General features: G+C 44.5%; 3 protein-coding genes across 7 annotated transcripts; all 3 read left to right on the forward strand.

The window, feature by feature from the left end:
• Nucleotides 1–1,287: 1,287 nt before the first annotated feature.
• Nucleotides 1,288–10,008, forward strand: LOC131104267 (vesicle transport protein SFT2B-like). 3 transcript variants are annotated; one of them, XM_058051272.1, is made up of 9 exons: nucleotides 2,769–2,898; nucleotides 5,574–5,808; nucleotides 7,049–7,138; nucleotides 7,235–7,320; nucleotides 7,427–7,508; nucleotides 7,608–7,643; nucleotides 7,724–7,782; nucleotides 8,737–8,766; nucleotides 8,850–10,008. In XM_058051272.1, the coding sequence occupies exons 2-9, from the start codon at nucleotides 5,740–5,742 to the stop codon at nucleotides 8,884–8,886; spliced, it is 489 nt and encodes a 162-aa protein (XP_057907255.1). In that variant the 5' UTR covers nucleotides 2,769–2,898; nucleotides 5,574–5,739; the 3' UTR covers nucleotides 8,887–10,008. The 3 variants fall into 3 exon arrangements, with proteins under 3 accessions (XP_057907254.1, XP_057907255.1, XP_057907256.1); XM_058051273.1 differs by having other exon boundaries at nucleotides 6,999–7,138; nucleotides 8,850–8,996; XM_058051271.1 differs by lacking the exon at nucleotides 5,574–5,808 and having other exon boundaries at nucleotides 1,288–2,898; nucleotides 8,850–8,996.
• Nucleotides 9,892–20,070, forward strand: tbx19 (T-box transcription factor 19). Of its 3 annotated transcripts, none has more exons than XM_058051262.1 (9): nucleotides 9,892–10,036; nucleotides 10,877–11,121; nucleotides 12,151–12,427; nucleotides 14,304–14,438; nucleotides 14,509–14,570; nucleotides 16,217–16,275; nucleotides 16,752–16,904; nucleotides 18,387–18,486; nucleotides 18,565–20,070. In XM_058051262.1, exons 2-9 carry the CDS (start codon nucleotides 10,877–10,879, stop codon nucleotides 18,728–18,730), a joined length of 1,197 nt encoding a protein of 398 aa, XP_057907245.1. In that variant the 5' UTR covers nucleotides 9,892–10,036; the 3' UTR covers nucleotides 18,731–20,070. The 3 variants fall into 3 exon arrangements, with proteins under 3 accessions (XP_057907245.1, XP_057907246.1, XP_057907247.1); XM_058051263.1 differs by having other exon boundaries at nucleotides 16,773–16,904; XM_058051264.1 differs by lacking the exon at nucleotides 16,217–16,275.
• Nucleotides 20,071–20,230: 160 nt separating this feature from the next.
• pcid2 (PCI domain containing 2) lies at nucleotides 20,231–25,218 on the forward strand. Its single transcript, XM_058051261.1, has 15 exons — nucleotides 20,231–20,368; nucleotides 20,673–20,736; nucleotides 20,812–20,901; nucleotides 20,982–21,055; nucleotides 21,136–21,201; nucleotides 21,740–21,781; nucleotides 21,856–21,910; nucleotides 21,981–22,084; nucleotides 22,746–22,821; nucleotides 22,926–23,067; nucleotides 23,144–23,244; nucleotides 23,331–23,404; nucleotides 24,237–24,362; nucleotides 24,447–24,570; nucleotides 25,027–25,218. The coding sequence occupies exons 2-15, from the start codon at nucleotides 20,701–20,703 to the stop codon at nucleotides 25,114–25,116; spliced, it is 1,200 nt and encodes a 399-aa protein (XP_057907244.1). The 5' UTR covers nucleotides 20,231–20,368; nucleotides 20,673–20,700; the 3' UTR covers nucleotides 25,117–25,218.
• Nucleotides 25,219–25,319: the final 101 nt, after the last annotated feature.

A 25,319-nucleotide genomic window follows, 5' to 3' on the forward strand; every position in this document is an offset into this window, starting at 1 on the left:
AGGTCATGCATGGATGCCCCCCCCCCCAGGGTCAGAATGTCATTAAAGGCGTCCTGATGTGTGGCGACATTAAATAGCAGTATTTTTCAATTAGCGCCGACAAATTCAATCAAAGTCGCATAGATTAGCAAGAAGGAGCCGCGGCTCATTTACAGGCCACTTTAATTGCGCGGCCATTAGAGGAGCGCCGCACGGCCTTGCTCTCATTATCAATCATGCAGAGCATCAATAGTAAAAGGTTGGAAGGGAGGGGAGGGGCAGCGGGCCACTGAGTGTCGGCGTGCGTGCATGGCGAGTGTGCACGCCGCCACACAGCCATACCTCTCTACCAGCAGCTAATAAATAGCCACTTTTGTGCTTATAAATTATCCAGTTTAATTAACAACAGAGATGATGATTGGACGATGATTTAATTAAACCTTTCCTGCATGCAAGGAGAGCGCTGCCTTCATCCTTTCCAAGGGGGGGGGGGCCTAGCTGCTTACCTTAGCAGTAGCTACAAGATGCCATAATCATCAGCGTCCAAACGGCTTGCCATCATTTACAGAAATAAACCTATAAGTGCCCCCCCGCCTCAACTTCCGCCTCGCTCGGTGTTTCAATCTGCAGCTAAATGGCGTCTTTGCTGATATTACACCCGCATGTTGTAAAGCGGCGAGGACGCGGCAGGGGAAGCCATTAGGTAGCCCGGCCCGGCTGAGTGGAACAGACACATGAAGAGGTGTGTGTGTGTGTGTGTGTGTGTGTCGCCCTGAGCGCTGAGGCCACTCGCTGGCGTTCAGTCAGCGCGGCGTGGCGGTATCAACCTTTTCATCAGCCTTGAAATGCCAGGACACGTTTACTCATTCGCACGCCTGCGACCCACGCTTCAGGCGTTAAAAGAAAGCCACTAAAAAGTGCAGCAATTTGTGTCGACGGGGGAGCGAACACAAGACCGTATTGATGTGTGTATTTGGTTACATCGGGGGTGTCCAAAATACGGCCTCTGGGCCATTTTCGTCCCTCAGATTGGCATGTCAACATTTGCTTTGGAAAATAAAGGACATTTTTTTCAAAATAAGGGAAAAGTAGGAAATCTGTGGTTGTGTCACCAAAATTATGACACGCCCTCTACCCCACCCCACCCCACCCCACCCCGCCGCCTGTGGTGTGTGCTTCACTTTCACCCACAGTGATGAATGGTTTTGGATTTGTTTTTACGCCGGATACACTATTAATGAAATGTATTGTGTGGATTTGGTGACCGACGGCAGGGAATGGATTGGAAAACATTTAATTGCGTTCTGCTTCCCCCCCCCCCCCCCCAGCCTTTAATTGCTGTGGGAAAGGCTGCTGTCTCTCCTCGGTGCTGAGACATGGGAGTCAAGTGAGCATCGAGATGGGACATGTGACTCCCACTTTGTTCAATCGGGTCCTTCACGGACAAAACACGGTTGTCTGCGTGGCAGCAAACATCTGGTGGCGGTGGCGGTGGCGGTGCGAATGCATGTGACCTCGTTAGCGAGGAGTTCGTATCCATCACCTTGCGCATCAACTTTCCAAAAGCAGCAAGCAGATGTGCGTCACCCGTAATGACTGTTATTACACTCAGAACGCAGCCCCCCCCCCCCCCAGCCTCCTCGAGGCCAATCCATGCGGTTTGTTTGTCCTTTGACCTTTGGCTATAAAGTCAGGCAGGTAAGTATATGCTCCTGTCCGTGTCAAACCCAAAGAATTAGAGACGTTCGGACACAAGCGGCAGCATCCAGACACTCAGGCAGCAAGTTTGAGTGGAGTTAATTAGATCAGAACTTGTCTGGCATGCTCGTTATCCAATTATCACCCGCTGTCAACCAATGGGGGGGGGGGCAGCGTTTCTATTGGGTTAGCATAGCTTGGCCCGGTTGGTGGAAACCAGCCAGCTGAATTCTTTGCCATCTTTTCTCACAAGAACGGTTGGCTAGCGTGTGGAGTCGAGGTGATGTGCGACCATGTGACCGACGGCAGTTAACGAGGCTCACGACACAGCGGGAGGTCAACAGAGACGTTAACCCCCGGACGCTCAGACTTCTCACGTTCCCTCGCTGCCTCAGACATCGTTATAGACGAACGCGCCACCGCTAATGAGCTCTCCCCGATCAGCCTTCGCCGTGTAATTAGCGGCGTGCTCGGCACTTGGCCCACAGATCGCGACTAATGGAGTGAAGAAGGCAGAGAAGGAGCCATTAAGGCAGGATGTGGACTCCAGCTCGCCGTGCCAAACCTTCCATGAATCTTCTCCATCATCTCATCGGTAGTTCGACTTCCTGTTGCTTATGAGAAACATGGCAGCATCATGCAATGCAGGGCCCAGTTTGGTCAAAGGTCAAAGACGGCAGCGGCAGGGATCTGCTGGAAGTGTGTGTGTGTGTGTGTTTGTGATTTGTTCGTGAGTGTCACCTGTGTGTGTGATGGGTGATGAGGGGCGGAGTCACATAATGGCCACGGCGGGCAAGGTCAGTGAGGTGATTGGTCGTATGATCGCTATGAGGAGGGAGCCGGCGGGGTCAAGGTCGCCACTGATGACTTCTGTGATTCATGCACACACCCCTCAGCACACAACAACCAGCAAAGGACGCTCCCATTTCCAGCGGGCGGAGCTAATTGGTCCATCTGATGACATCCAGTCCAAAATGCGGCACCAGGAGTGTGACATTATTTGTGCAACATGTGTGCATCATCTGGTTTGCAATAGCGTTGTGTCTTCAGGTGGAAAAGAGGCCAAAGGCCGTTAAAAGGCAGCTGTTGGCGGTGGAGGTCAGCGCTACAGCGGGACAGCTGGCGTCTAATCACAGAGTGCGAGACCTTCAAGAGGCTCCCGCATCTCCAGGGCTCTTCTGGAAGAAGACTCACAACACAACACTCCCCTATTGCAACCAGGTATGTTGGAGGACATGATCAGGTACCGGCAACGTTCTTATGGCCTCTGTGTGTGGTCATGGTTGTTATGTACAGGAATTATACATGCTTATATGGATCATATGTTGATATCTGATCTTCACCAGCACCTCATTACAGATACCGTTGCTGATATTGTTATGCTTGTTCTCCTGGATGCATTTCACAAATGAACGCTTTGTGCAAAATAAGACAAATAACGCGATACAGAAATCATTCATTCATTCATTTTCTACCGCTTATCCTCACAGCCAATCCCAGGGCACATATAGACAAACAACCATTCACACTCACATTCATACCTATGGACAATTTGGAGTGGCCAATTAACCTAGCATGTTTTTGGAATGTGGGAGGAAACCGGAGTCCCCACATCCACGTCAACATGCACACTCCACACATGGATTCTCCATATGAGGACAGACTGGGCTTGTTGCTCTGTGAAGCAACCTGTCATTTCAAGATGATTGATCAGCCACTGATCAGTATTGGACGACAGCAGCTAAAAAGCATGGCCGATATCGGCCGATACGTGCCTCAAAAAATGTCTCGGTGACATGGCGCTTTGACAAGCTTTAGATTGGTGCAGCATTTGGGAGAACAAGGACTTGGCAGGGTGATGGAACATGATCATTTGTCCGTTAGCGGCTATAAAGCCCCGGTCCCAACACGCTGTACTTGGAAGTGTGGGTAAATTTGGGGGTGAGTAGCGCCTCAGTACGGATTTGGGAGCATGCAGACACTGTAACATGTTTAGTGCAGGAGGAACTTTGGTTGTGTGCGGGGCTGTTTTGGGCTGTGGATGACGTGTGACACGCGTGTCCTCTGACTCCACGAGCATGCATGTGGCGGGCGCACATCGGTCTCGGCAGTTCCCCCAGTTGGTGTTGGTATTGGTGTCGGTATTGGAGTTGGTATTGGTATCGGTATTGGAGTTGGTATTGGTATCAGACAATTTCACTCATGGATTATCGGTATCGGCAGCATAAAACTGATTGTAACATCCCTCGTACCAATATGATCTGATGTCAATTTTCTATGCCAGCATCAGTATTTCCTACTAAGCTCTGCTTCATCCTACTCCTTTTTGTTGGTTAATGCTAAATTGTGTAAGAGATGTTCCTTTCAAGCAGGTCTGCAACACGTAAACCATGATGACCGAGCTGAATTCTAAGTGGCACACATTTGACTCCAAAATATCGTAAGCTTGCGACACAAAGTACTGCGTCGTCAGCAGCACGAATCCAATGTCCACATGCACAGACACACAAAGCAGCACTAATTACAAGTCTCCGGGGAGCACAACTGGAGCGTACACTTTGGCGTCTTCTAGCTTGAGGGTCTTTTTTCGGCAAGGAGGTTCAGCGCCACTCGCTGAATGATTTGATGTGGAGCAGAAAAGGTGAGTTTGTCTCGGCTCGTTGAGCCCACCTGGGCCGAGAATCCACGCCGGCTCCGTCTTCTTGGTTCACCTTGCAGAACGTGACCTCAAACCAGGGAAATACCATGCCTCAAAAATCAAGGTGCAGTACTTTTGGTCATGTGACCCAAAAGGACACAGCCTCCATGTTTTGCTCTTCAGGTTTGGGGGCGGGGTCGCCTTGGAGAGGGAAGTGGGTCAGCATGCACCGTCTCATTAGTGTCTCATGTAAATATGCTAATTAGTCACCCTGACACAGGACAATCTTGTTTTGTTTGTGCATTTTGTTTTACCGATGGACCTGAACACAGCGAACACCTGCATAGAACAGGACATTTTAAGTATAGTAATACAAAAAACCCCCAAAATATATTTGAAAGAGAACTGCCTTTTGGCCAAGGCGCCTGAATAAGCAAATTCGTCCAAAGATGTACTATACATATTAAAACATTTTAACAACTTCAAAAACGTTTCAATGATACAAAGTTGTATTATTAAGTTGTACAATGTTTAACTTGTATGAACATACTTGTATTTACTTCAGGTCAGAATGACTTAATGTTTTGAACTGATGAAGTCCTATTCATATATTCCATTTGAAATCCTAACTGAAGGGAGATCCAGTAGACATGAGTCCAAGAACCGATTGTGTTCGACTGCAGGGGAGCTGCTGGTCTGTGATCTCCTCAGGGAACATTCCTTGCTGAATGTCGCCATCTAGTGGCAGAAGGCTTTTACTGTTAATGACGGGTTATGAAGCTAGACATTTAAAGCCCTGATCGCTAATCATTTGGATTGGATTATTACACGATTTGAGTGGTTATATAGTACTTAAAATGTTTTCAGATGTTGAAAGCACTCACACACAGGTATAAACAACATTTTCAGAAAATGAAACCCATATATTACAGATTAATTACGATTACAGCGAAACGTTTCAAGCCTGTATTATGTCTTGTGCATAAAATCAATTGAAAATGGTATTTTAAACAGAAATGTGTGTACGTATGAGCCAAAAACGTATGACCCAGACTGAGAGACCATTGAAAGGCCCAGGAAACCAGTACAGGTGTTAATTATAACTTTTCATAATATTCTCATTTTATAAGACTGAATCTTTGGTTTTCATTGTCTGAAAGTCATATTCGTCAAACTGGCAAGAGATAAAGGCTTCAAATAGTTCACTGTATCTATAATTCTATATAATATATGGGTTTTACTTTCTGCAAATGTTTAGGCGAAACAGCGCCTCAAGTGGTCGCATGCGGTTCTGCAGCGGAAGCTTTGTCACCTGTTGAGGACACCTTCGCTACTAAACTTGTCCACCTGAGTCCACGGAGACCTCACACCTTCAAGCTTCCGGACGGCACGGTTTGCTTCCACGGGTGTCAAGAGAGGACAGTATGGACAAACTGAAGAAGGTCCTGAGCGGTGAAGATGGTGGTAACTCGAACGGGGCTGGTGTACTGGAGGTGATCAAGCAACACGTCCTGTTTCAGCTTGTTAGCTTACTTCGGCTAACAACCTAGCTCGAATTAACTCTCCCGCTTAAATTAACACACGAAATGACCAGATGATTACCATTAACAACTCATTAACATTATTGACAACCATTAACAACAAAGTAGATTTATTTCCGTTATCAATTCGACGAGTTCCTGGTTTGTATTGCAACCATATGTTACTCTTGTTTAATGTCCACATTGCCCTGACAGCAACTGAAGTATATTCCACAAGAACCGGAGTCCATTCCTGATGAGTGGAGTGACAGTTGGGGCTAGGGACACCCTGGACTGATAACTTGTGATTGACAGCTCGACCCATACACACATTCACACCTCTTGGCACATGTGACTTCCTAAACCTCTATGTACGAACCCTGCTCGAATCATTCCATTTGAAATGCTAAAATGCTAAAACAAAAAAAAAATGCAATATGACGCAGTTGTTATTATTTAAGTGCACTGAAACCAGAATAAGTTAGCAGGCAGAACATAAAAGTGAGGCCACATTTTTTCGAGTTCATAAACTCAAACATTTGAGTATATCAGAGCTTTAATATTTGGAGCTGATATTAGATGTCCTTTTTAAATTTTTGTCTGAAAAGAGAAATAGTTTTCTTTTTCGCATTCTCTCTGCCATGCATTCTCCATTCTTTCATTTTGGTTCTCATTTCAACTCTTTCCATAGGAAGAAGGCGTGCATGTGTAACCTACACAGTACTAATCTATCTCATGCAATGGATTTATTCATGTTTAATAGATACTTTTTTATGAGTAACTACAAATTCTTTTAAGTAGGTTACACAAATCTGCAAAAAGTTCATATTAATGAAAAATTACAATTTAAATAAACGGAAAAGACAGATAATCAACATTTATAAGTAGAACTTTTAAGAACATTTTAAGTGAACTATACTTGTACCTATTAATTATTTTGAGCATTCGGATTTACAGTATCTTAAGCTGTATGTAAACTATGTTTTTAAGTTTATCTTAATATAGCCATAGTTCAATTGAATCAAAACATATTAGTTAAAAGTACTCAAAATGGAAGAACATGTTAAATGACCTCGACATAATTAAGTTATTAGAACTTTTTTACAAACTTCGGGTATGCGTAACTTCATTTATTGAAGTACTTTGAACATTCGGGTTTCCAGTGTGTGTGTAAACAAGACCTGTGAAAATGCTGACGTCATCATCTCTCCAGCGAGCCAATGAGGCATCAACTCTGTCCTGGGGGACCCGGATGAAAGGCTTTCTGATCTGTTTTACTTTGGGAATGCTGTGCTCCATTCTGGTGAGTGGATGCTCAACAACAACAACAACAACAACAACAACAACAACAACTCACCTGGTTGCCACGTGCCGCCATTTCCATGCTTGCTTGTTTCAGGGCACGTGTATGCTGTGGTTGCCGCTGTTTGGTCTTACCGTTTTTGCCGTCCTCTACAGTGTGGGAAACATGTGTGCTTTGGCCAGGTACTTCTCCTATCCGAGGGAGACCCTAACCCTGACCCTGAGCTCTCAACCCTGAGGGTGCGGTTCATCCAGCCCATAACCTGTCCTGTTTCTGCTGTGGTTGCAGCACCATGTTCCTGGTGGGACCGCTCAAGCAGTTGAAGAGCATGTGCGCCAAAGAACGAGCGTTTGCCACCATCATTATGCTGGTGAGAATACTGGCGTGTGGGCTGGTGCACGCTGTTGAAACGACAGATGATCCCAGCAGCTGTTGTCATGGTAACAACCTGTCTGTGTCGTGTCTGCAGGTGTGTCTGGCTTTGACTTTGTGTTCAGCTTTCTGGGTGAGAAATGGATCTTGATTTGGAAGCAGAGGATGGTGGATAAAGGACGCATGACAACACTAACCTTTGTTTCCCTCTAGTGGAGGAGCAATAGTCTTGCACTGATCTTCTGTGTCTTGCAAATAGTGGCCTTCACCTGGTAAGCTGTCAATCATGTCTTGTGGGTTTCCAGCAGTAGAGGCAAGTCAAACAATGACATTAAGCACTATCTCTTATCCAACGTAAGGACGCCAATGTCACTTTTGTTGACGTCTGCTTCGACATGTTGTCGTTCCGGTGTGTTCCAGTTATGGAAAATGTATTATTATATACTTATTGAGGGTACAAGTCATGTTTTTGTTTACTTCCAACTGGAACGCTACAAGCTCGGACCCCATAAGCTCCAGGTAGGATAGTTAACACAATAGTCAACACAACATATACAGTGTCAGATTCCCTCCTGATTTTGGAAGTTTATTCCAATAGTTTTTTTTGGGCCAATGGCACATTCTATATTCTATTCTATAATGGCACATATAACTTCAAAATAAAAAAAAATAGGGAAAAAATCAGATGGCAGCGGGTCCTGACCTGCTTCCTGATCAGGCAAACAAAGATTGTGTGTGTGTGTGTGTGTGTCTTTGTGTTGTTTTTCTTCATTTTTTTAACATGTAAAGCACTTTGTGCTACATTTTATGTATGAAAAGTGCTCTACAAATAAAGTTTGATTGATTGATTGTCGGAGACGGTAGGGTGGTTACAGAAAACATCTCATTGAGGTTATTTCAGTCAAAGGAGCAAACACTCCAGTTCAAATGACTCAGACTTGGACTTGGGGGCAAAAAAAACCTGTTGGACACATCCCTAGTACTAATATTTGGTTAAATTAAGAAGATCGTTTGGCGCCATTCAGTCCAATCCACCTGATTTCTGTAGCCCATTTTATCAACAGTTTCCAAACAGCTGTAATGAATGAATGAATGGAAAAAAATTGGGAAGAGAAAGATCTTCTAGTTTGCTTTCCTGGCATGAATGAGTGTAGCTGACGCAAACGTAAACGTCTGACCACACCACTCGATCCATATTCCAACTGTCTGCTTTTGACTGTCTGCAGGTATGGCCTTTCATACATGCCCTTGGCCAGGTGAGACCAACATGAGCACGCGTGTGACCGGATTATTAAAAAGGGATTCAAAGGTGGCAAATTGAAACCTCTTTGTGTTTCAGAGACTGCATCATCAAATTATGTACCTTCTGCTGCTAAACGCCCAAGTGACCATTCCGGGTGCTGCAAGTCGTCAGGTCAGGTGTTAGGTGGGGTTTCCGTGGTAACCGGATGTCGCTGCGTGTGTGTGTCGTCGTCCAGATATTTATTTATTATGACAGAAGAGTTCTGCCATTTCACATTTTTTATTGTCTTTATTGCTATAAATACCTAACCGGTGTTGATAAATGATGATCTCATCACATAAGGTTATTCAGGCAGCTATTTGAAGGTCAAAACGTATACATACAGTGTATAATATTTTAGAGTAAAGGCTGATGTAACTGCTGTAACCAAAAGGATGGATTCCACAGCGAGTGTGTGGGCTGGCTCTGTCTTTTTGTCTTCATCTGCTTGTACATGTCCAAATATTTCAGGGAAGGGTTTCATCTTTGTTCGTTCAAAGAACATTTTCAAGAAATTCCCAAAATGTGATGGTCCTTGAATCATTGCAAGTCAATGGGTGAGCAGACAACAAATAAACCGCAGCATTTCCTGTGCTTTTGAATAAAACACTCAAGTTGATCGAGCTGTTTCTTGGTCAGATACCGTGGTCTCCGTGTTGTTGCTGGTGTCTCACCTGCTGATATTTACCTAGCGCCTTTGTTCACACTGTCTTCATGCCCGATGGCAGGCTAAAACCAGTAATCTCCCCACTGATTAAATCACACACACCCACACGTATCGAGTGTCGCGTTTCCAGATGTTTGACCTCTTGTCAGTTTCACACTCCTGCTCGCAGTTGTTTGCCTGACATTTGGGTCCGATATTATTCTTTGGTCTTCTATCTGATCATGACACGGCAAAGCTACTCTTTGGTACTAAAGCCTCTTTTCATGCTCCATGGATGTGCTCTTATTTTGAAAAGTCACTCACTCTAATAATTGAAAACCCCACTATAAAGTGGCTATGATGAATGTTGGTGCAAGTGTGTGTGTGTGTGTGTGTGTGTGTGTGTGTGTTTGCAGCTCACGGCCGAAATGAAAGGGCCGCTCGGTGAAGAGCCACGAGGGCGGAGCTTTCAGCGTTTGATGGTGTTCAGTCGGACGCCGAGCCGTTTCCCCATCTTCAAGCAAACTCTCGTTAGCGCTCATCTTTGACTCATTCCACTCCATCAGTTCGATTCCTCGGGGATTCCTTCAGCACACAGGTGAGTCTCACCTTCCTGAACGTGGAAGCAAATGTTGCATAGGAAGTTTGGGAATGACTTTTTCTCTGGTCTACTTAACACGTCACCGTCAGTGGAACAGCCGCCATTCATTATTGGTGCAGTCATGTGTCTACGAGCTTATTATAATGGGGTCCTGCTTCAATTATTCAACTTTGGATTGTTGGTAAAGCATATTTCATATTTAGCTCTTTTTTTTAGGATTTGTCATCACACTTGAATGAATGGCTGGCGACTTATACTCCAGAGCGACTTATAAATGAAAAAAGTGTTTATGTTCCATAAACACTGGACACCTTTTGTGTTCATGTTTATTTTTGTGTAGCTGAATTAGCATTGTGTTAGCATATCTTACACCTATTCAGCCTGTTCTCTATTCTTTTATTGTTACAACTTGCCTTCCAAGAGGACCTAATGTCTGTTTTGGTCAAGTAGTTTGGAAAATAAATTACCCGCAAAAATACAACTTAAGACTTATGTATGTTTTTTTCTACCTAATGATGCATTTTTGGCCTTGTGCCACTTATACTCCGGAGCGACTTATAGTCCAGAAAATAGGGTATATAAACATATAAATGGTCAAAACACAAAGAAGGTTATAGCCCAGATTTTTAATCGCTGCTTTCATGCGTCTTTGATGCAGGCACACATTTCCAGAGCTGTGTGTGTGTGTGTGTATGTGTGTGTGTATGTGTGTGTGTGTGTGTGTGTGTGTGTTTTTACATATAAAAATGTGTGCATCCACACATGTCCCCAAAATGACATTCAAGCCCATGATAATCACACTTAATTATGGAGATGAATGAAGTGTGTGTCCTGCAGATGAAGGTGGAGGAGCGACGGGACGGTGGCGAGGCTTCATCAGACTGCTATGGCGGCGCCGGTCGCTCCAAATCCGCCGAGCGCTGCATGTCACGGCTGCTGAGCGCGGTGGAGAGCGAACTGCAGGCCGGGCGGGAGAAGGGCGACCCGACAGAGAGGGGGCTGCAAGTGACACTAGAGGACGCTGAGCTGTGGAGGAAGTTCCAGCAAATCACCAACGAGATGATTGTCACCAAGAATGGGCGGTAAGCCTCTCGTATACCACAATATACATTTGTTACAATTGTACTTTTACTAGGGGTGTGTATCTGGTGATACCATACGTATCACGATACTAGGCTCACGATACCATATATCACGATATATCACGATATATGACGTTACTGTTAACAAGGCTATATTTTTTTAGTTTTTCTTGTAGTTAAAGATTATTTCCTGGAAAACCACCAGCAATAAACACATTTTTATTCCATTAGAACAGTATGTTATGCTGTATCACCAACTTAAAGTGTAGCATTTGGATAAATAAAGCTTTAACATCCAGCTTTAAATTAAAAAAAAAAAACAAAACTTAAATGATGTCTCAAGATCCTGCTCAAATGTTCACATTCTATTGGCTGTGAAGTTGTCTGGCTAAGTAGACTCGCATATTTGTCGTGTTTCCCCAATATTTGATTTGGGAAACGCGACACATTTTCCAAACGGCATGGTTTAGTCCATTTGTGCACACCATACTTTGTGTAGAAATCCAAAATGTGTCCAGCCTTGTACGCCGCAGGGGCCGCTGTTACGTGCTGGCGTTCGGCCATGTTGAACTGTGTTTACGTGTGAGGACGTTTCACTCGTCAGTCTCCTTCAACGTCCTCGCCTAATTGGCTACGGAAGTGCTGCCGCCTAACCATCGCAGGTTTTAATTCAAATCAGAAATGAACCTTTGCCGTGTCTGCACTTGAATAAATACCGATACAGTCTATGATAAATGCCTAAAATATCCATATCATACTTTTTAATATCGATACAGTATCGTGGAACGAGGTATCGCAATATTTTCTTACCCCACCAAGTTTTACAGTGCAATTCTTAAGCAGTCATACATGCGCTCATGTTTGCTCTCCATACCAGACGCTCATGTTCCCATGATGGTATCATCATGTCATTGGTCAAATGGTCAATTGGTCAATTGGTCAAATGGTGCTGAGTCCCGTAGTTCATATGTGAGCAACAGTCGCAAGGACCAGGCAGATTTAGCATCTGAATCTGATATTCTCATCCAGGCGCATGTTTCCCGTCCTGAAGGTCAGCGTGTCAGGTCTCGACCCGAGTTCCATGTATTCATTTCTGCTGGACTTCATGCCTGCGGATGGCTGTCGGTGGAAGTTTGTCAACGGTGAATGGGTGCCGGCAGGCCGAGCGGAGGTGCGCAACGAGGGCCGCAGCCACGGCGGCATCTACATCCACCCGGACTCGCCCAACTTTGGAGCTCACTGGATGAAAGCGGCCGTGACTTTCAACAGGGTCAAACTGACAAACAAGGTCAACGGAGAAGGACAGGTATTATTAACTCGACGTTAGCTGCAGTTGCTGATTGTGGAAGGAAACTTACTGTGATTGACGGTTGCTTTCATTCACGAAGGCAACAAATAGCTCAATCAACCAGATGAGTGGCTGGGGGCCATTTGTGGCCCGGAGCTGGTTTTTATTGGCCTGTGATATATTCTAGACAAAATGAAAATTAGAACATTACACAGAAAATATACATTATACATTAAATTATACATTACACAAACTGTAAATTGGGCTGGCGACAGATGATTGATGATTGTCGTGTTCTGTTGTGATGAATGTGAGCAGTATTGACCAGGATACACGGTTGTCACATTTGGGGAGTCATTTAGTCTCAGCAGGGAAGCCCACATTTGTGTTTTTCTTATTTCTTTTTATTACCAAGCAAGCAAACTAAAAGAGAACAAAGGCAGTCTCCTGTGGCCTCTCTTGCTCTGGTACAAAAACCATAGGCCCGCCCCGGTGCATGCTGGTCCTGTGAGCACTGCCTACATAAATAGATTGCAGGCGTCCAGGGTGTTATCCAATCAAATCAACTACTAATTAACCCCAACAAAATATGAGAAATAAACAATTAAATAAGGGCTGCACAGTGGTCGAGTGGTTAGCGCGCAGACACCAGAGACCAGAGTTCAATTCCACCCTCGGCCATCTCTGTGTGGAGTTTGCCTGTTCTTTTCTCCGGGTACTCCGGTTTCCTCCCACATTCCAAAAACATGCTAGGTTAATTAGCCACTCCAAATTGTCCATAGGTATGAATGTGAGTGTGAATGGTTGTTTGTCTATATGTGCCCTGGGATTGGCTGGCCACCAGTCCAGGGTGGACCCTGTGTCTCGCCCCAAGACAGCTGGGATAGGCTCCAGCACCCGCGCGACCCTTGTGAGGATAAGCGGTAGAAAATGAATGAATGAACAAATAAATTACTAACATTATCAAGTAATCCAAACAAAACAACAACAACAAATAAATCAACAGATATTAGAAAGCTAGGAACACACGACTAAATAATAATATATTTTATTTTACACTACTAAATAGCTCCTAGCATATTTGTTCCAGATTGTGGCAACAGAGTTAGCTTCAGTCAAACTACGGTGGGGGCCAAGGGTCAAGCAGGAGGAGTGCATGATAAAATAAATTTGCCGCCGTAAACGCGTCATTAACGTGTTAGCTTTGACAGCCCTGATAGATAAATCGATATAGATGTTACCTGCCCAAGTTACAGGACTGGAAAACCCGGTTGTCATTTTTGGTTGGTCATTCTGCTCGAGTGCGTTTCTTGTTCTGCCAACTATTGTGGCGGAGTGGCAGAGAGAGCACCACCTGTAATAATCCACTTCACCGGCTCTTCTCACACACTTCACCCGCAGCCACAGGAACACAGTAAACTGGTTTTAATTGGCCTGTTGCGGTTTAATGCTCTTTCTGGGCAGAGTTGCTGGGTAATCACACGGATGAGAGACACACGCAGGGCAGTAATGCAGTGCTGGAGCTCCACGTAATGAAATAATTGCTCAGCTTATTTGTGCATTATGGTAATTATGTTTTTTACTGGGAAATTAACTGAACCATCATGTCTCGGGTTGATGAGAGAGAAGGAGGTCGGCTAAATTTGAAGAGCCCACACACTCCATCCTGCAAATGCGGGCACCGACACGCACAAACACGACAAGGGCACACGTGAAGCCAGCCTCTCAACATGAATAGAAAATTGTTTGTTGTTTCTGTGATGGTCTGGAGGACCACCATTGGTTAATTGGGCCTTTTTAGTCCGGTGGGTGGGTGGCTGGGGGGCTGGGGGGCTGGTACGGTATTTGGACAAGAGACACAAAGCAAAGTGCGTGTTTTGTGTATGTCTTCCAGATCATGCTCAACTCGCTTCATAAGTACCAGCCTCATCTCCACATTGTGTGCGTGGGCTCTCAACATCGTCTGGTGTCCAACGTTTCCTTCGTGGAGACTCAGTTTATCGCCGTCACCGCCTACCAGAATGATGAGGTATGTTTTTCACGGCTAACTGCTAAAAACTAAACGAAGCAGCGCTAAGGACTGTATGCTTTCTCTGCAGATCACAGCTCTGAAGATCAAATATAATCCTTTCGCCAAAGCCTTCCTGGACGCCAAAGACAGGTATGGTGGCTGTGAGACATGTGACCTTTACCTTGTCAAATGTGCTGATGATATAACAATATTTAATATAATATATGTCCGCAACCTGGGCATCCTCCTGGACCCCACCCTTTCTTTTGAACCCCACGTCAAACAATTAACCCCAACAGCATTTTTCCATGTTAAGAACCAAGCCCGACTCCGTCCATCACTTTATTCTCTGCCGCTGAATCCCTGATCCACGCTTTTATCACATCCACAATGGACTACTGCAACAGTATTCTTTACGGTACAACATCCAAAACCCTCAAACTACGTACAATATATTCACAACTCCGCTGCTCACCTCCTCGCCTCAATCCCACCCTCGGCCATCTCTGTGTGGAGTTTGCATGTTCTCCCCGTGCATGCGTGGGTTTTCTCCGGGTACTCCGGTTTCCTCCCACATTCCAAAAACATGCTAGGTTAATTAGCCACTCCAAATTGTCCATAGGTATGAATGTGAGTGTGAATGGTTGTTTGTCTATATGTGCCCTGGGATTGGCTGGCCACCAGTCCAGGGTGGAAGACAGCTGGGATAGGCTCCAGCACCCCCGCGACCCTGGTGAGGATAAGCGGTAGAAAATGAATGAATGAATGAATGAATAATAACAACACACGGTGCTGTTCCAGAAATTCACTTATCACAGTCCAGTGTGGTGTGGAATGTACTGCAATAAACGAGGGATTACGGTGTATTGCATATTGCATATTGCATATATTGCATATATTGCATACACTCTGGACCAATTTTGACAGTTTAGTGCTGTCCCAAATTGATTAGGATTTCCGGTCATGATTTGCATGTCACGTGTGAAATGAACGTTTATAGAACTTGAACAGCGTGCAAAGTAGTCTTCACGCTTTTCAGGTGTTTCATCGAAAGGACACGCGTTGCCATGGCGAATTATGGGACAATGCAGAGCCAACATTTGTGTCAAGGTGGCATAACAAATGGCTTTGGTTCCGTTCCAGTTGCTGGAAATGGTCCACAAGATGGGAATTCCTATTGTAGGCTCACCTTATGGTGCCGGCGGCCGTATGGCACGATGGAAAGAATATCTCATATCATCATCATATTAATACAATAAATTGATAATAATTATGATATAATTACGAAATAAGACGATTTGGACGATACCTGTTTCTAACAAACAACAATATGAAGTCATTCAACACTATTTCATAATAAACATGAAACAGAACGGTTTTCTACTTGGTCATTATAAGAAGTCAAAAGGCACCAAAAAACCATCAAAATGTAAGCTGCTGATACGGCTATCAAAGATAGTCATCACGTGAACATCGGTTCTCGTGAGCGCTGTTTCCACAGCCGGTCAGTGTGAGTGCCACTTTGCGGAAAGCCGCCCGGATCAGAACTGTAGCCGCAACAGATTGAGTGTGATCTTGGAGTACAGTGTGATCTCGGGGTGAGACAGCAGGTTTATATAATTATTTATATTTATTTAATAGCGCTACACAGCATGGTCTCCACCTACGGGAGTATTAACAGACAATGGCCCGTTACGAGCTGGTTTAGGGTCATGTTGAGCTTATATTTCTAACATGTCAAATCTATGCCAGGTTCTGGCTCTTTCAATAATCTGACCCCATTTTGCTGACCACAGGAACCCAGGCCGACCGGGTTTAGCTGAGCCAGCAGAGGGTCGTGTTGGGGTTCCACCATGTGAGTTTCTTATTTAATAAACAAAGTCAAGCTGTTCATAAAAAAATATGTTCACCTCTTGTGCCAGAAATACTCCGGCACAGGTGGAATATATCACTGGCTGTATTGCTATGGTCCAATTGTTCTCCATTCTCCATTCTCAGTATAACATGGACAGTAGAACAACAGAGTTTCATTTCTCATTCATTTAATAAATTAACGGTGATTCACCCCCACTTGGTCCTGTGAGACAGAGGAACATCGTTGAGGTGCATTGTTAGCTAGGTCATATTAACTCCTTTTCTGGCGTTACGCACAGAAAAGTGAAAGAAATATGTGTTCATGTTTCACATAAAGATTGTAAATGATGCGGTTCCTCCTAGATATACTCAGACTCACTTGGACACACAGTTTGGGTTCTGGGACCAAACTTCTGGTGAGGTGATTGGATTGGAAGTTGCTACTAATAAAACTAATAAAACTATCTGCAATGTCAGGTTGGTCTCTGTGCTCACCAGCTGGAGGTGGGAACTTCTCTTGCGGCAGCAGCCTTTCGCTCATGTCACAGCATGGATACAGGCGCCATGGTTATGCTGGGCGACACGCCCCCTACCCCTCCCCTTACCTGCCGCACCGCTCACACCAACCAGGTAACGTGCCGTCATACAGTATGCAGAAGTATGCAAAGGCAACTGGGCTGCTCCTGTTTCGTCCAAAACACTTCTTTAGTTGAAATATTTTAGGTGTGGAGTTCCCTGTTCATGTCCCTGGTGGGTGTGTTCCCTGGGGGAACAAGATGTCCCGTATGCGACCATACGGGACAACGCAAAGAATCCGTTTGGGGTCTAACTTTTTTTTGGGACGCCACAGACACCGGATCACTCTCGTGTCATATCATGATTATCATATCAATACAAGAAATTGATCATAGATTGATTACAGTGATGATGTGGACGGTATCTATCAATGTTGTACACTCAAAGAACAAACAATATGAAGTAATTAAGTGCTATTTAATAATAATACTAATAATAATAACATCAAACAAGATACAGTTTTGTACTTAGACACTTTTTACGAGTGAAAAAGTACAATCTCCCCCTTTGGCCCAGTACCTTTTCTTTCCCTCACTTTCCCAGAGGACGTCACTCTTTGATGAAGGCCCCCCTCCCAGGTCAAGGGGGCATCAGGAAGTCCTTTCAAACACGGTGACCTTGGAATTTGTACCCTGCTCCCTGTATGCACACTCTATAATGCTACACAGACAACTGCTTTTGGTCCTGGGCTTAAACAAAATAAACACATGACATTGATAAATTGTTACTAAGTCTTTGGGCTGCACGGTGGTCGAGTGGTTAGCGTGAAGACCTCACAGATAGGACTCCGGTTTCCTCCCCCATTCCAAAAACATGAATGTGAGTGTGAATGGTTGTTTGTCTATATGTGCCCTGGGATTGGCTGGCCACCAGTCCAGGGTGGACCCCGCCTCTCGCCCAAAGACAGCTGGGATAGGCTCCAGCACCCCCTGTGACTCTTGTGAGGAAAAGCAGTAGAGAATGAATGAATGAATGAATGAATGAATGAATGAATGAATGAATGAATGAATGAATGAATGAATGAATGAATGAATGAATGAATGAATGAATGAATGAATGAATGCTCGCTCGCTCGCTCGCTCGCTCTTGTGACTCTTGGACAAGACCAAGTAACGATGGAAAGGCGTAGGGGTTCAGCAACAGTTTGGCGGCCATTGACAGTTTAAAATGTTTCTTTTGCTGGTAGGGAATCAGGAAGTCCAAGCACTTTTGCCTGATGTTTGCCTTGTTAGGAATTGTAAACCTGGTAGGTGAGCAACCTATTCTTATGCAGGACAGTCAGTCACCAGCCGCCAGCCACGATAACAACAACCCTATTGTGACCACCGCTGGGGGGCACCCCACCTGGGACGTAGCCCCACACCTAAAAGTCTATTGGACAAAAGTTGAAACATCTTCAACAAACAAGAGTCCAGTTGCCTCAAGTGACTTTTTGTGGATAACTTTCTTGGTTAATACTCTGGAAATACTAAACCATATTCACTCATACAGGATACAGTATATATTTGAATAAACACAAATACTTTGTGTACCAAGGTGTTCAGATGTTATCAGACGGATGGAGCCCCTCCTCCTCGTATCCCCTGACCAACAACGCCCCATCATCACAGCCTCCTCCTCCTCCTCACAGCCCCAGGTGAGACCCCCCCCCCCACTTGCTAACGTGACATACTGTATTTAACAATAAAAGCAATGAACTCACGTGTGTGTTTAGCCGGTATCCCTGTCTATGGACGCTTGGCTGCGGTGAGATAAGCCCCTCCCATTCGCCATGCCCCCTTTTCCAAGGACCGGTCTGCAGCGAGAACCTCATGCAGCCTCACAGTAGTACTCGAGTGGATGGTGCAGGGTGGGCTCCTGGCCCCACCCATTCTTTCTAAGAAGGCACATCATTGGCCGAATGGGATTCAGCTATGAGTGGCTATTGATTATTTATGAAAATAGGGTGTTCCCTCTATCATGGTTTGTCAAAAATATATTCATTGATAAATCATGTTGGCTACGGCCTACTAGTAAAAACAATATATGCAGATTTAAGCACGTTTTACGGATTTTCTTTGGTCAAAATTAAGCATTTTCAAGCAAAACAATGGCTAAAAGTCATGTTGTGTTTATGTTATGATAAATCACCATTTTGATGATTATATCTATGATCATTATTGTAGTTGTAAAACACCATTATGTCACTATATGATTACATTCATTTAGACTTCTGTTTGTGTTGGAAAAAAACAACATACCTGGAAAACAGGAAGCGAACAAAGAACAGATTAGTAAGAGATTGTAAAAGTAACAGACGGGGGGACGGGGGGCGGAGGGGGGCCGGGGGTAGGATTTAATTAGCTTAATCATAATAACAACACACGCTGCTGTTGCAGCTGTAACCCATGCCAAGCTAAAACTCAACTCTAAACCCCAACGTCACTTCCTGTCCTCCACACGTGGGGAACACATTTACTGTGACACAAAAGAGGACAGGTTTTATTTAAATAGCTTATTTTTTCTGATTATGTTCACTACATTGAGTAATAAGTGTATAAAAGTGACTTTTTACATGTCTAGAGGGCTCTAATAATGTTAAAAAAACGTATTTAGAAGGTTAAAAACAAACAGGTTTTGTATGCTCCTAGCTACGGGAATGTTACATTTATAAGGAATCCTAGTTTCCAGAAATTCACTTATCACAGTCCAGTGTGGTGTGGAATGAAGCGCAATAAACGAGGGATTACTGTATATTGTATATTGCATACACTCTGGACCAATTTTGACAGTTTAGTGCTGTCCCAAATTGACTACTATTGTTGCACACTTTCCAGAAATGACAATCACGATGTTTGTCCACTTCTTCATTGTCTACTACTCAGCACTACAACAGGATATACATGACCACATTTAGTCGCTTCTATTCATGACTTTCCCGCTGTTCCTCGGCTTCCTCGGCTTACTGAGCCAACTATTGAGTTAAAGTGTCCAGCATTTTGGCCATTTATGTGCAACATCCGGGTACGGCCTGTGCACTGCACCGCCGGAAGTGCGCCAATTGAGACAAAGCCCTTAAAGCTTTTCAGGAGTCATGTTGGTATTTCAAGGGTAGAGTTTGAGCGCCACTTGCTGGTAATATTGGTGATACCTAAGTGCATTTGTGTGGCTTTCTATCGTGATGTTCCACCTTTGTTTTTTGTGGTGAAACCAGTTTTCATGTGTTCCTTTGTGAAATAGATTGGAAATAAAATATGATACATGCAACTTAAACTGTCTTTGGTTCAATTGCTGTGGGTGAGAAGAATTGTTTATTTTTTTTAATTATTTATTGTTTATTTTGCAGGATGTGTTAATATTTTAAGGACAAAAGCTCGTATATACGCACACTATTTCTAGACCTTTACTTTGTAAAATCCAGCCGCGCGTCAATTCCGAACCGGAAGTATATTACAATAACCCGGACGTTGATTCCAGTGAAGCCGCTCGGAACTGAATTTGAATGGTGGTTTTATTGGATGTCATTTTATATTTTAAAGGTATGTTCTTAAAAGCAATGACTATATAAACATTTTTTCTGTATATTGTAAGGTTTATTAATATTCCAAGGAAATTGGTGAGACAATTTGCTAACACTTCCACCTAGCTAACCTAGCCGGCATTTGCATTGGGACGAAAGGAAGCGATGTAAACATTTCATTGCATTGTTTTGACCCCTTGACATTAAGTCAGATGAAGTTCGTAGTTATTGGAAACTGGACCATGTAGATGTGTACAACCTTATGGAAGAACCTTATGTACAACCTTTAGTCGTTGTTGCTCTTCACAACTTTGTCTCGGTAGGTTGAGTCTGCTGTCAGACGACGGCATCATGGCGCACATCACTATCAACCAGTATCTCCAGCAGGTGACATCCGACCTTTGTCCACCAGTATGTTTTTATACGAACACGGCTAAGCAGGACCCTTCCACCCTCCTGCAGGTCTATGAAGCAATCGATAACCAGAGGGGGTCACTCTGTGCCGAGCTGCTATCATTCAAACACCCGCACGTTGCCAACCCTCGTCTCCAGGCAAGGCCAGACCGACGTCAGTGTGCTGTGCTCCCATTGTTGTTCAGCTCTAACTTCACCCTTACCTTTCTGTATTCCAGCTTGCCAATCCAGAGGACAAATGCCAGCAGGTTCTTGAGCCGCCATATGACGAGATGGTGGCGGCTCACCTCAGGTGATGGTTTTGATTGGCGCTTTGGGTGTTCGTGGTATCGGTGCCTTGCCTTTTTAACACAGCCTTTCCTTGTGTGCCAGGTGTACATATGCAGTCGCCAATCACGACTTTGTAGAAGCCTACAAGTTCCAGACCATCGTGGTTCAATATCCTTTGTGATGACTGGGGATCCTCCTATCAGGGTTTTATGCAGCCGATTCCGATACCGATCATCCAGGACTGAAATTGACTGACACAGATCCCGATTGATTTATGATGAGTGCTATTGGTCAGTGGTGTCGTATAAAGGGGGGAATCAGGACAATCCCAAAGTCCCTTGATTGCTACTGTGGCCGCAAAAATAGATATTCACTCACTCAATTAGTAATTAATTAACATCAACAAAATCACAGCCATTTTTCAAAAGCCGTCCCTCTCAGTAGTAGCGGCCATTTTTGATGATTTTGACATGCATTGGCAGTTCCACACAAGCGACATGTTTGTTTTTGTTTTGGAAAGACCCTAAACGGCAATGGTGCTAGCCACAGGCGACAGGCTTTTGTGAAGGCATTCATTGGCATATGCCAATCACCTGATTTTCCATGGAAATCGGACTATACCGATCATGCCCGATCCATCGGATCATCCCAAATGACGACATTACTTCCCAGATTCCACACGCCTTGTCACTCCTTGACTTTTCACATCCTTTCTGAGAGCGTTTCAGTCACACAAAGAGGAGAACTGGTGAGTGTTGCCTTCGCTTGCCGCAAACACCTGAAGCAGAAAGGAACATCTTCTGTGGTGTGTGTTTTTTTCAGGGCGCTACCTGTGATGTTTGCCGTGGCTCTGGATCTCAGGATATTTGCTAACAGCGTAAGACCACCTGAATCAAAGCAGCCATTTGACTGCCGCTGATATAAAGCGGTGGTCCGTGTGGTTTCAGGCGGAGCAGCAGTTGCAGCAGAAGGGTAAAGGTCAGCCGAGTGAGATGCTGGAGAAAGCAGCCGAGCAACTGATGAGCTGCTTTCGTGTTTGTGCCAGTGACAAGTCAGTACTCTATCGCTCTATTCACCCTCAGAACTGGAATTATTACTCTAACAGTGAAACCAGAGGAGAAACCGTTTTGGTGGGAAGCAAATCCAGGGAAATAAAGATGGAATAGGTGCAGATTCTGGAAGATCTCCAAAGTTTTCTGTGCTGGTTATTGTGTGTAGCTGCACTACAGGAGTCCACAAGTCTACACAAAGGGCCGAAAAATGAGCATAATAGGTTTCCTTTAATATTTTTACTTTATTCTTGTAAAATTATGGCTGTTTTTTTTTTGCATTTCTGTTCTTTTTTTATTATTTACCAGCAATTTCAACTGTCTTTTTAAATGTTCTTTTTGTAATTATGACTTTATTACCAAAATATTTTGAATTCAATCTTTTAACATTAAAACGTAAACTATATTCCTTGTATTGTGCTTCTAAAATGTTATTTTTACTTGTAATATGTTTTGTTTACAAAGGTTTTTCTTGGAAAATGACTGCAGATTTTTTCCGTATTAGGCCCCCCCCCCCCCAATTTTTCATTATTTGTGTGATGCTTGTTGGTCAAATGAAATGCTACGGAGGACCTCCCATTTATTCAGTTCAAAGCAGAGTTCCCGGCGGACGTACAGTACGACTCAACAATCTCATCGCTGTCTCCCATTTTCACTTTGCAGTCGAGCTGGGATTGAAGATTCCAAGAAATGGGGGATGATGTTTTTGAGCAACCAGCTCTTCAAGATCTACTTCAAGGTCTCAAGCGAATGCAAACATAATCGTCGTCAATTTTAGTCTGAAGAAATCTTTGTTGTATTGTGTGTGTTTGCATGTATGCTAATGTGTGTGTTTTAAATTAGATCAATAAGCTGCATCTGTGTAAGCCACTCATCAGAGCCATCGACAGCTCCAACCTGAAGAATGACTACAGCCCTGCTCAGAAGGTCACGTACAAATACTACGTCGGCCGCAAGGCCATGTTTGACAGCGACTTCAAACCAGGTAGCTTGCCCCCCCCCCCCCCCCCCCCTGTTAGAACATGGCTTGCATGAAGAAAGACCATGTCTTTGTCCCACAGCTGAGGAGTTTTTGTCCTTTTCCTTCCGACACTGCCATCGCAGCAGTCAGAAGAACAAGAGAATGATTCTCATCTACCTGCTGCCTGTGAAGATGCTGCTGGTTCGCCTCTTCATTCGCCTCTTCAACCGGTTTGAAGCCACTCGGACCCGTCAGAACCTCCAGTAACACGTTTGCTGCCATTTCAGGGCCACATGCCGACACTGAAGCTACTGGACAAGTACGACCTTTTGCAGTTTGCAGACGTCACCAAAGCTGTCAGGTAAGACCAGCACCCGCCATGTTGGCCCGTCTGCTAAGGTGTGGTTTGTTTGTTTCAGACAGGCTGAGGCTTTTACATGACGTCATCCACTCCCAAAGACGTATTTATCAATGCCCAATCCCAACGTATTGATACATTTTATGTGTGAGAGGCAAATGGAGGTGATGATGCATTCGCACAACAGAAGAGATCCTGTTTGGTGCAGTTTTTTATCACCCTTTGTATTGAGGTGATCTTCCAGATCCTGCACCTATTCCGGCTGTATTTCCTTGAATGTAATTATTCCACCCACAGCCCGCCTCCGGGCACATCCACTCTGCTGTGATTGATCCCGTTCAGCTTGTACCCGGGCGTGCCCACATAGGGGAGTCACCGGCGGCTGGAGCCGGCAAGGCTCACTGACTGACGTCACAGTTAGCCTGCGTTAGGAAAAAACCTCTGAAACAGGGTGCTCAGAGCCGTCCCATACTGGGACTCACTTCCAAATGCCAACCTGAAACTTTGGCATGGTTTAAGACCAAATACAACATTCCAACTACAGTTATAGGTCAGAAAAGCAGAACAAAAACAGGAATAGGTCCCCTTTAAACCCTAAAAACGGCCACAAGGTGGCAGAACCATTTCATAAGTAATAATTCATAATTGCGTGCTTCTTTCCTAAATGCTAAATACATGCTGCACAGCAACCAGGAAGGTCTGGAACCAACTAACCACAATAAACGGGGGACTACTGCATATCTATTTGCCCGTTACGTGACGGTAGTCCAACACGGCTGTGTCTGTGTGTGTGTGTTTGTGTATGCGTATGTGTATGCATATGTGTATGTGGCAGTGACGGGAACCTGCTGCTGCTGAATGAGGCTCTGTCCAAACACGAGACCTTCTTCATCCGCTGTGGTATCTTCCTCATCCTGGAGAAGCTCAAGATCATCACGTACAGGAACCTCTTCAAGAAAGTGTGAGCTTTCACACTCGCAGTTTTTTTGTTTTTTTTTTTAGAGGGACGTGAGCGCTCTTTTGACCTCCTGTCATTGGTGTGCAGGTATCTGCTCCTCAGGACCCACCAGCTGCCTCTGCACACCTTCCTGGTGGCCCTGCAGATGATGAAGGTGGAGGATGTTGACATCGATGAGGTGCAGTGTATCCTGGCTAACCTTATCTACATGGTGAATACACACACACACACACACACACACACACAGGAACAAAGAAGAAGTAACCTAGCAGACAGCTACTCATTAGCAAGACCTGTTTTTGGACAATTTAAAACAGCTACATCCCGTGCATTTTATTTTAGGAACCATATTTCTTAGCTGCTTTGACAGTTTGACTCTGCTTCATTGTCTTCTGAAAGTCCTGCTTGGATGCACGCTTGAAACACAATCACAGAAAATACCCGATTATGCATAATCAGGGCCCCATTTTGGATGACCTTTCATTGAATTCTTGTTGGGCTATGTAGTCATAGTAGAAGGAGTAGCTGCCAGAGGGTGGAATTGAACTCGGGTCTCCGAGCTGTGTGGCCTGCGTGCCAACCACTCAACTTCCCTCCCCTCTCGATTCTGCATGCCCCCCACATATATGCAGTACGGTAATACTGACTCAGTGTCTGCTGCTTGCAGGGTCACATCAAAGGTTACATTTCCCATCAGCACCAGAAACTTGTGGTCAGCAAACAGAATCCCTTCCCTTCGCTGTCTTCAGTCTCCTAGTGGCACCCTGACTGTGGCGCTCCACACGCTCGGCAAGCTCTTTTATACTTTTTCTTTATTTTGTACACCATACTGTAAAACAGGAAATTAAAAAGTATTTGCTGTATGCTTCATTTTTGGCTTTTGTTCATTGTATGCGTTAGGAATTGAGGATATACTGATTTAGTATGTTGGAGGTTTTAACGCTGGAGTTGTTATCCTTC

The sequence above is a fragment of the Doryrhamphus excisus genome, chromosome 16 (assembly GCF_030265055.1).
Source record: "Doryrhamphus excisus isolate RoL2022-K1 chromosome 16, RoL_Dexc_1.0, whole genome shotgun sequence".
NCBI lineage: Eukaryota > Metazoa > Chordata > Actinopteri > Syngnathiformes > Syngnathidae > Doryrhamphus > Doryrhamphus excisus.